Here is a 12,185-nt window from a genome sequence, read left to right as displayed (position 1 = left end):
AAGTGAACACATTTAAGTCAATATTGACCATGAGGTCATGGTATTGACAATTGTTATTTAACTAGAACTGCCACTATGATGGCGTGAATACCCCCGCATACCACTTTGTCAAAATCAACAGTGGCCATTTAGAGCTCAAGGACATTATCTCCCTGCCAAATCTGAGGTTACTAAGCCAGTGCATTGCTAAGTTATGTATTCTACATGCTTCAAATGTGAAAATGTCAAAATCAATACATTGCGGACAGGACATTTACTTTAGCAAATGAGAAGAAAAGCTTTTTTTTTGTCAAGGTCCCTGTGACCTTGACCTTTGACCCAGTGACCTCAAAATCAATAGGGGTCACCTTATAGTCATGATCAACATCCATGCCAAATATGAAGACTGTGGGTCATAGGAATCTAAAGTTATTGGGCAGACAAACTTTTTGAAGTCAAAGTCCCTGTGACCTTGACCTTTGACCTGGTGACCTCAAAATCAAAAGGGGTCATCTACTAATCATGACTAACCTCCATGCCAAATATGAAGACTGTGGGTCAAAGAAATCTTAAGTTATTGGGCGGACAAGCTTTTTGAAGTCAAGACCCCTGTGACCTTGACCTTTGACCTGGTGACCTCATTTGAACTGCTAAATGCAGATCCATTTACAGTTATTCCAAAAATAATAATACAATATTTTTACTGAAATGACACAGATCGAGACATCAATTACTTATGAACAGCACGATAAGATGTTAGAGTGTACATCATTCTAATGGAAAGGTCTTATGTTATAGGACGATCAAAAAAGGGGGCCGAATTAGCTTAGTCAATTAAATTAAGGTGTATTGAGTTTATGAGAGTAGCCTAATTAATTTGTCATATGGTTGGACACATTTTACAAAGGAGCAATGTCTATATCAAAAATAAAAACTTGTCTTTAAACTGAGCTACAAATTAATGTATTTTTCAATTATATTCTAAACTTTATAAAAATTGGCCTAAACAGCCAAAAATGTGGGCCGAATCAGCTTAGGCCGGATCGACTATGGTCCGAATTAGCCCGTATTCCTTTTAAGCCTGTAATTATAATTGTGCTGAAATTGACATAAGGTAAGTCATATTTGGGAAGTATCCCATCTGAGTTGACATAATTCAGGTATTTTCACTTACTTCCAGAAAATACGACAACACCTTCGTAAGGAACCTCGCGCGAGCAATTTCTTCCATAATCATCGATGTACGACGTTGGGTAGTTGACAGTTACATTGTCATTATCTTCGGAGATTTCACCGATCCTATTCGCTGCAATATGCTCTAAAACTTTGTCATACATGAAGAAAACCACAAAATAAGAATCCTTGACACTGAAACAGTTGGTCGCCATTTTTCCAACATTTACCGCCTTAAAACTCGGGTTTCGATTGGTCGATTTAAGGTCTCCTCGATTTCATTTACAGTAGGAAAAGGGTGTTATTTTGTTTTGTTCCAAAGAAAAAAATCTGTAAGTATATTTATAGTTATTCATCAAATCTTACATTATATTTATAATATTATTCTCCTTAATACTTTTCTCTTCAATCTAGTTTAATTGTCCTTAAATATAAAAACCCTCCAACCATTTTGAAATGGAAGCCGCCAAGTAAATAGATGTTTAGTAGAATTTGTTGTTGACGAAAAACAGATTCACCTAATCAATTATATTATTGATGGAAACACGATTCAATTCTTTTTATATTTCTTAAAAACAGGAATGAAATATGAAAAAGATGACCTAGATATTAAATGTGCATAAGAAAAATTAAAAGATTTTATTTAGTAGCACAATTATTTTCGTTTAAAAAACAGCAGTCAGTAGCAGCAATAAAGAAAACAGCGTTTAGGGAAGACTAGTTAACTTTTTAATAGAATAGAATTATTCTTAAATGGAGCAGCCAACAAAAAAACGTAGACGTGGTCCGTATGGCAAAGACAAATTTGTTCATTACTCGGTAAGTATTTTAATCTAAACATGCATACTTTCAAAAGCAATATGTTTTCGCGACAAATAGAATTGAATAGCCAGTGACTGAGAGATTAGCCTAAACATGAGTTACGTAGGGCATGACATACCTGAATCATGATTAAGTTAATCGTACATGAGTTTTCAAGTACATGAAAACGTGAGTTTTCAAGTACTTGAAATATGAATTATCCTTAACATTTTAATATTGGTCTACGTTAATACTGTAATATATTATTCCAACCAACAAAAAGTATATAATTTTACCGATAAGGTAAAAAATATTTACACAAGATTGTAAACAAAGAATTCCGAAAGTACAGCTTGTTAACATTGAAAATTCGGAATAGTCAGATAACACTGGTAATAAGTAACAAGTCACAAACATATTAGATTGGAGTACATTTTTGGCCAAAATGAGCTATTTTAAGAACCATAACAAATCTAAATGAATATTGAAAGTACAATAAAAATCCATGTAGATCTAACTGTCATGCAGATAATTTTTAAGGGGAAAGACAGCAATGAAAGACTTGTTTCCCCTGTCAATTTTTTCCTGCGTGGAGGACTGCAATAAAATTCATAGTTCTCTTGCGTACAGTGAAGCAACACTATTTTGTCTTTCACAGCTAGGATACATATTTTCAAAAGAATCAAGTCCTCCTGTATGCTTTATTTTTGTCAGAGGACGCATTGTTCAACAGGTACATTGCCTAATCAACTAGATAAACACCTTTCTAACTGGCCATTTAATTCTTCAAACAACATGCAGATGTTTATCTCGGAAAATGAATTGACAAAACTTGATAATTAGTATGCTCGGCCTCCCGGCTAGTGCTTGATATATATATTCCAATCGCAATGCTCATATATACCTTTAACGAATGACAAAATGCTTTGTAACTAGGTGGATTAGCTTGACTGATGATTGTAAGGATGAACATTTCCTGAATTTTAAGATGATATTAATTAATGTAAACACCTTTTGTTCAGGAGTCTTTTCTTAAATTTGGTTTTAGAAAGCTTTGATGATTTTTTCTATTATTGTTAAGTGATTCATTTCAAAACTCAAAGCTTTCATTGGTGTCTTTTTGTTCATTAAAATTATGAAGGTTTAATTTCATTCATGATTCTCGGTCATAGATGCCGTTCTATGAGGGGGCAGTAAAACTGAAGTATGGCCAGTGAATGATGGGCAAGTACTGGCCCGAATATGGCTTGTGGATTTCAAAGCTAAAGTCGAATACTATTCATGAAATTGCAACCAATATCAACATCCGCCATAGAAAATAATTTGTTAAATATAGACTTGAATTTGTGGTAGCTTAAAGTCTGTATAAGTTATAAAACACCACTTAGTACCCTTGTGCATATTGTCCAGGTTTTGTGATAATTTTTTGGAAGGTTTATGGCCCTTTGGGTTATTTTCACATGATTTATGTAAGAATACTATAACCATGCAGTATATCATGTGTCCCAGATTTTGAAAAAAAAAATGCACTTACACTAGCTTAGTGTTGTAACGATGATAAATTTTAATCGAATAATCAATCGAAAAGGTGTTTCGATTAGATAATGGATAGTATTTATTTAGAATCGATTATAATCTAAAAATAAATGCAAACATATTTCATTTTCAATTTTACTTTTTTCATCAAAAAGAACAAGATATGATTTTTATGGTATTATAAACCCAAAAAAAAAATGACCCGAAAACATTTTTATAAAGGGTTCAAGGAACAAGGAAAAGGGCATTTGTAACTTTTATAAGAAATTATGTCCTGTGCATTAAAATGTGCATATTTCTTGTCTTCATAGACGTTCGATTAATAATCGATAATTAATCGATTAAGGCTTTCAGATTATATTCGATAATCGATTATGAAAACTGACCGATTTTCCATCACTACTTACACTAGGCTTTGAAAAAGAAAATCTGGTCTTGTGACAATTAATGTCAGTTTTTCTACCTCTTTATAATGTATATAATTGTTATAGAAAAAATAGCAATACATGTACTTGAATACTAAACACAAAAATGTGTTCTAAGTTTCCAGAATTGTTCATTTAAATGATGCTCATCAAAATGTTTCAAAAAGGGATTTGAAAAAAAAAGATTTTTTTTTATTTGCAGGTTGACTGTTCAGTTAAAGAACTAAAACCAGCTGAATCACTGGCAAACTGTAATGCCGAGACTTTAAAGGTTTTTCAGTCACCTGAAATAGAGGTTTTTGAGACTTCTTATGCGGCAGTTTTTGAGAACCATGTTACAGATGTTGAGTCAAGGGCGGAAGATAAGAGCACAACAACAGAAACAGATGAATGTAATTCCTCAGACATAGAGAATATTTATGACTGTAATTCCCCAAATATAGAAAATAAAGAAAACTGTGATTCACCAAATAAAGAAAATACAGATGACTGTGGTAATTCACAAAATTTGGATGACTGTAACTCAAAAAATTTAGAAAATATAAATGTCAATGATTCACAAAATGTTTACATGAACTCGATAAGAAATGATGATCTTGATAGAGATTTTGATGACCTCATTAAAGGTTTACATGAGGAAATAAGAGAGAGAAACTATGAAAATTACTGTCTTGCAGAAGAGGAACAGGCTGAAGTTATTGAAGAAATTACCGAGGTTATTGAAACTGCCCAGATATCAACATCTGAAAAGTACAAAGTCAGTAATGATGGGGAATGTGACTCGAGATCTGCATCAAAAGCGTTGTTTCAAGGATCACCGTATACTTTAGGTGTTACTATATTACTCATTTGCGCTTTTATAATAAGATTTCGTCTTCCTGAACAAGCCATTGATTATCTCCTAAAAATTGTTTCATGCATCCTACCACATGGTCACAGACTTATGAACACATTGTACAATTTTAGGAAGTTTTTGAAACAGTATACAGTAAACATGCGACCATCACTCTTCTATTACTGTAACTTCTGTTATTGTGAAGTCAATCGTCAATGTAAAAACATGTCCTGAGTGTTCAAAGTCCCTGACAGGAAGTGGTTCTATGTCATACTTTGTACAATTGAAAATTGAAGCCCAATTACAGTTATTATGGAAAAATTCTTCATTTGCAAATGCTGTCAGATCACACAGGTTTAAACACTATGAAAGCAAAAAAGGTGTAACAAGTATTAGTGACATATATGATGGTAAATTATACAAAAAGTTGTTCAACAATGAGAGCGGTATTCTTGGAGATGAAAATAACTTATCTTTTGCTTTAAATACTGATGGTGTTCCCCTTTTTAAATCATCAAACATAGGGATATGGCCAGTTTATCTTTTAATAAATGAGCTTCCAATAAGCATGCGTAAACAGAGGGACATGTCCATTTTCTATGGGGCTTGGATATCACCAAAAAAAACCACAGGTGTGGTCGTTTTTAAAACCATTATATGAGGAATTGAAAGTGTTGGAAACAGAAGGATGTGAGTGCACAGACAGCAATGGAAAAGTATTTACATCAAAGTGTGTTTTACTGACTTGTACATGTGACCTACCAGCACGAGCTCTGGTATACAACTGTATGCAGTTTAATGGTAGTTATAGTTGTTGGTATTGTACAGACAAAGGGGAAACATATAAATTTCCAACTGGTGGAACATGTCATGTATTTCCATATAATCATAAAAAACCTAAAAGCGAACCCAGAACTAGTGAAACTGTTAAATCAGATATTGCAAGTGTATGTGAGAACATTCGGAGCAACTCTAAAAATTACATAGTGAGAGGGCATAAAGGTCCATTTTGGTTCCTTTATCTGAAACATTTTGATGCTATAAATAGTTGTGTTATTGATTACATGCATGGTGTATGTCTTGGTGTTATGAAAACAATGCTGACGTTATGGTTTGACAAATCCAATAAAGATGAATATTTTTCTGTTTTTAAATCTAAAAATACTGTGAATAATATACTTCAAAATATCAAACCAACCATTTACGTTACAAGAGTGCCTAGAAGTTTGGACAATTTGTGTCACTGGAAATCATCAGAGTTCAGAAACTTTCTCCTTTACTGGGGTGTGCCTGTTTTAAGGCATATCCTTAATTCAGATTATTTTGTTCATTTCTGTCTCCTTGTTAGAGCAATTTACTTATTATCAAAAGAAAACATTAGTGATAATGATCTGAAGCATGCTGAAGGTGCATTATTGTTATTTGTTGAATGTTTTCAAAATCTGTATGGGCTTCGTTATTATACTTTAAATTTACACCAGCTTGTGCATTTGGCAGACTGCGTTACACAAACTGGTCCCTTATTTGTAAATAACTGTTTCATATTTGAAGATCTGAATGGCTATATTGTAAAGCATATATATGGAACGCAAGGCATTGATAATCAGTTGATCAATATTAGTGTTATGTTGAAAGTAATTCCAATTTTGAATGAAAAAAATTTAAAATACTTAGAAAATGATTTTGATATAAAACAGCTTTATGCTGAATTAAATGACAGTGTTGATGCCAGGCATACATTTCAGGATGAAATAGAGCCTGGAATAAGACCTATTGGAACTGTAAAGTTGGTAAAACTAAATGAGGAAGAGTATAGAATTGCATCAGTGTATGGTATTGATAATGAAAATGTAAGACAATTTTTAAGGTCAATATGTACAAACGAGGTTTCTATGTGTATGGGACTGATTATAAGAGATTGCAGAAACGACAACAGCATGTTGCCACTTTTTTAGACTCGGTTACATCTTCTGCAGAGTTTTGTTCTGTTAAATTCTTCATACAGTCAAACAACATAAGTCTTGCTTTTGTTGAGATATTTGACAAACTTGAATGTTTTGGTTGTGTTTGGAAAGTATCCTTTACAAAAAGAATGTGCTTCATTCGAGTCGATGCTATTATCAATGTAAATAATATAGTTACGGTCCAAGATGAATCGTATATATGTCCTCCTCCAAATAGATATGATAGAGACTAGATGAATTGAACAAACTCATTATGCACACAATAGGTCGTACTGAAAAACAGTCACTGTTTTTTTGTGGGAAATTAAAGGATATAAGATGCATTTGGAGCAAAATTTTTCAAAAAATGAAAGGAATTGATTTTCTGACAGAGAACTATGCCAATATGTAAAGTATTAGAGAAAAATATTTATCATTCATGATTTTGTAGTTTTACCGGTAATCAAGTTTTAGTTTTATTCTATATAAAACGTTAAAACAGGTCAAAGTAGATAATTGTGTTTCTTGAATAAACTGATGCAATTTTTTTTAGAAATTACTATGCATTGTAGGAGCATGGTCTATATCTATTTGCATATAAATTTATGTGTAGATATAATTTTAACTTTGTAACTTTATTGTTATGTCTCAAACAAATTTTGTCATAACCATACATTGATACAATTCTAATGATATTGTTTTTTCCATAGCTGTCCGTCTGTTGGTCCATCCGTCCTCATTTGGATTGTCAAACAACTGTTGGGATTTTGATCAATCTTCACTGGATTGATCAGTACCAAACCTAGTTGTGCATATCCCTAGCACTTTCTGTTTTGATGCACAAAATGGCCACCATAGCTAAAAATAGAAAAAGCTTTGTGCAGCTTCACAGATCAAACTGCTAGTAAGATTTACACCAAACCCTGGTTATGCATATCTCTGTCACATTCCCTTTTGCTGCACAAAATGGCTTCCAGAGCTAAAAATAGAAAAACCTTGTTTGACTCGTATGTCTAGCTGCTGGTGGGATTTTGACAACAATTCGCAGGAGTGATCAGTTCCAACCCTTTGGTCTTTCTGCACGCAAGCATACTCTTCAAGTACAATGTAGACCTAAGCTTGTTATCAAGTTAGGATATTGCTGAATTAAGAAACAAACTTACAATTAATGATTATTATTAGACCACTTTGTTTAAGTAAATGTCTAAATATAATTAGAAATGACAGTGGATTAGTCTGATAACATGGTATGATATTAGTTATGTGATGTACCTTACATCTTCTTACGTAATTTTGTTGTGATTAATGCTTCCGAGGGATCACTTTGTTTCCAGAATTTTATACTTCACAACAGCAGGTGTCAAGTGCTGTGTGGCAGCTGTAAAAAGTTGCCCCGTACTTCATTTCAGTGTTGTTATATTTTCTGGTCCTTCGGGATCATTGATACCAGCACTATTAAGTGTTGAGAATTGAGTACCGCTCAAACCGGTGCTAGGGGGCGTGAGGGATGTTGCACTTATTCATTGTCCCTCATGTACAGACTCAATCAAACCGAGTCTGCAATTCTTACGTAATTTTGTTGTGATTAATGCTTCCGAGGGATCACTTTGTTTCCAGAATTTTTTATATGTACATGTACTTTTGATGTACTTTTGATAGTTATAATATGCTTATTATATATACAAGTTGTACACATACAATATTGCTATGATGCACTACAAAGTATTAAGTGAATATTAGTGTGCATGAATTATATTTTCCTAAAAGCATTTAAATAAAACTTGTAAAAACTGCAGCTTCTGTCACAATCTTTTAGCTTAAAAAAATGGTTCAAGAAAATAACTTGTAAAAAATGGTAATGTAAGTATTGTTTAACATCACCATTTATTTTTAAATGTTGAAAAACTGGTAAAAAATGCTGGACACAAGTTTTTTAACAACAAGTTTTTACCAGTTTTTTAAGAACTGCTGTTTAATTGGAATCCTACAAATTAAGATGAAGGGCAAAAAATTGTAAAAAAGGCATTTATTTGAAAAAACTGCTAAATAACTGCAATATAACTACAAGTTAAATGCCTTTCCTTTTCCTAAGGGACTTCACTTCAGTGTTGTTATATTTTCTGGTCCTTCGGGATCATTGATGCCAACACTATAAAATGTTGAGAATTGAGTATCGCTCAAGCCGGTGCTAGGGGGGCGTGAGGGATGTTGCACTTATTCATTATCCCTCATGTACAGACTCAATCAAACCGAGTCTGCAATTCTTATGTTATTTTGTTGTGATTAATGCTTCCGAGAGATCACTTTGTTACCAGAATTTCCACTACAGATAAAAATATTATGAAAATATTGGCAGAATTGGTAAGATATTATGCGTATATAAAACATAACGAGTTAGTGTATTTTTTACTTTTAAAGTTGGAGCGATACTTTAAAGTAATCAAACGCAAATCGCCAATCTATAAAATAATGATGCATTTAATAATTTACGAAACATATACAGCTATTTGACACAAGAAACAATTGAAGTTAAAATGATTTTGAAATAATTACCAACCTTAAAGACCAATTATGCCCCAGAAATTCTTTCATTTTTTATTTCCCAAAATCTATTTATTTTTGGTACTCCATTATTGTTTTAACAAGTTACTCATTGGCTAGTTATCTGAACTGTCTCCTTTTTCTGTTGCTTTTGGGAATAAGTTTATTTATAGCAATTTAGTATTTTGCATGAAAAATACTATTTTGTTTATATGTTGATACTTTTATTACATATTATTTTGTTTATATTTTGTTACTTTTATTACATATTATTTTTAACTTAGCGCTTTTTTCTTCAGGTAACTAACATAACAAATGCTCTTGAACCATTATTTAAATGGAATTAAATTCATGTTTGACCTTTCTAAAGAAATCAATATTTAATCATGGCTGAGGCATTATGTGCCTTTAATGTAAAGCATTTCTTCGACATAACAAACACGGACTTGTTTTATATATTTCAATGATATGACGTTTTTCTTTTTTGTATTGGTACACACAAAGGCAAAACATAAACATCGTTCAGACTTTCGGTGTCAAGAAAGGCATTACTGTAACATATAAATTTATAAATAGGGCGCTTTTGTAGGAAAAAACTATTTTGATCTCCTTCTTGATTCTCAAGATGCCGTTGACCTTACTCTTCTTAAATTCAGTCCACTTGGTGTTATTTTTGGTTTGTTGCTGTGTCAAAAAACTAAATTATGTATATGTTTTACGCCTCAGATTTTTCTGTTATCTAACGCAGATTATGGAGTATGCATAGCATTATCTTGAGGATGATCCTTACAATTAAAATATTTCTTTTATCTCGAATAAAGTGCTCTATTTGTACTGAGAACGATTTTGTTTTTTGAAAACATTGTTGAACGCTTACAGGTAAATTGTTTTAGCGAAATTTAATTAAATTAATTCAATAATGACACTACCCCTTATATCCTTATTCTACATTTTAGAGTACTTATCATAACAGTTAATATTTAAATAGTCAAACGAGGGCAGGCACGACAAAATCGAAAATGTAAGGGACTCGGGTTTTTTGAGTCTGTAAATTTCAAAATACATTATGTTGTGTGTGGGATTTTTGTGTGTGTTTTTTTTTGTTGTTGTTCTTGTAGCTGTTGTATTTTGTTTTGTTTGTTTATTTATTTTTTTATGTGGGGTGTTGTTTTTAGCCTTCTCTCATTTTTATGTTGATATCTCAATATCCTTGAAGGACCCACAGTGATTTGGCAACGGTTGCACTAAAATATATCACAATACCAAAGTAGTAGACTATACCAAAGTTTAAAAACAACACTACAGGGGCTGTCCCACAAAGTCGTTGGGAAATGCTGTAAAGTAAAATATGTAACGCCCGAGCCTTATATCTCTTTTTACAAACGTAACAAAAAATCTTTTCAACAGAGTAAATGGCCAATAACGTACGAAATCTGTTTTATGATATAACATGTCCAATACGGCTTACGCTATATTGCACAGTTTCAAGGACGTCACAAGACATATATGTTTACAGTCCATCTTTTAAGTCATACAGTGCACGTATAAGCACAATAAAGATGGAGACGTTTGACGCTCACGCGACCTTTTGGTTATCAGTGTCTGGTTTTTGTTCTTAATGATACCTACGGTATTGATGCAAATGTCACAAACTGCGAAAAAGTACAAAAATGATGACGAAAGAAAAATGTAACAGTTGACAAAAAATGGAATGCCTATTCGTTGTCAAGCGTTAAAAACAGAGGAGAACATTGAAAACACTGTAAATGAAGACAGTCAGCAAATATTTTCTCGATTTTAGACTGTGCTGAGAATTTCTGAAGACAATATGTAATTTTTATAACTATTGGTGAAGAAACCGTCTGTTTGTGCAAAAGTGTAAAATAAATCAACAACAAAAAATATGTACAACAGCAAACAAACATTCATTAACAATTTCTGACAAGGAAGCTCATTGTTATCGCTGTTCTCGTATTCATTCGTAACTCATTCCCCAATGGGATTATGACCGATCAGAGAAGTCGTAATTAAAGCTCATTTCTTATTCATTGTAAAAGTGCTGATTGATTGAGGACAGTAAGTAAAACTGTCATTCATTTGTAATGAAAGTGACAATGTTTGTCATCATGAAAGCACTTGTGCCATAAATCGATATATACATGAATAAAATGAGACTTGGGAAATATAATTGCTTGCAATTTTGTTAGTTGTTGATATTTTGCTAGTAATAATTTTATACCGTAGGTCTGACAAATATTCAAATACTTGTTTAAATTTAATTAGTACTTCACTTCATAGAAAGACATATTGAAAAACAAATATTCGAAACAGTTTTAAATCTAGACTGCTGTAAAAGGGTTAAACATGTATCGGTTTAAAAACTAATAGCCAAGATATATCTTTAATTATCTTTTACGCTAAATATACTAAAGGAATACATGTAACGTTTAAAGCAGCACGCCTTCAGATACATGTTAATTTTCATGAAAAATTTGGAAATGAATTTAAAAGTAAAATATTGTGAGATGAACAAATAAAGTAATTTATATTTTGCAATCGACACTTACAATCCACGAAAATTACCAAAAAATGGTCAACATATGCAAAACCAGCCCTTACTGCGTTAGTAACGCAGTAGAAATAGGGTGATAAAATACTAAATATCAGTCTCAAACCGCACGTACATTCTAAATATTCTTAAATGTTTTTACCTTTCTTAAAATTTAAGTACATTTTTTTCAAAATTTATTTTCTTGAAATATTTTGCCTCATCTGGAGGCGTGCAGCTTTAAAGAACGTTTAAGAAATTCTTCAATAAATGACCTTAATTCAATTATTTGAAGTAATATATAAATACTATAATATTCGATGACGTGACTCTAACTATGTGTACACATATTATATAACATTTTAAATGCCACCAAATTTATCACATAAATGGCATTAAGTTTC

General features: G+C 32.2%; 1 protein-coding gene across 1 annotated transcript; it reads left to right on the top strand.

Annotated features, from left to right (window-relative positions):
- Positions 1-1,905: 1,905 nt before the first annotated feature.
- Positions 1,906-6,599, top strand: LOC132731094 (uncharacterized; the record flags this gene model as incomplete). Its single annotated transcript, XM_060717209.1, has 5 exons — positions 1,906-1,971; positions 4,117-4,339; positions 4,541-4,733; positions 5,330-6,383; positions 6,447-6,599. Coding segments are annotated over exons 1-5 (1,689 nt in total), but the record flags the coding sequence as incomplete, so codon positions are not given.
- Positions 6,600-12,185: the final 5,586 nt, after the last annotated feature.

This window comes from Ruditapes philippinarum, unplaced genomic scaffold, assembly GCF_026571515.1.
Source record: "Ruditapes philippinarum isolate M1 unplaced genomic scaffold, ASM2657151v2 ctg7141_1_1_1_1, whole genome shotgun sequence".
In the NCBI taxonomy this organism is placed as follows: Eukaryota; Metazoa; Mollusca; class Bivalvia; order Venerida; family Veneridae; genus Ruditapes; species Ruditapes philippinarum.
Note: the sequence above shows the minus strand (reverse complement) of the source record. Positions and strands in the feature narration are given on the sequence as shown.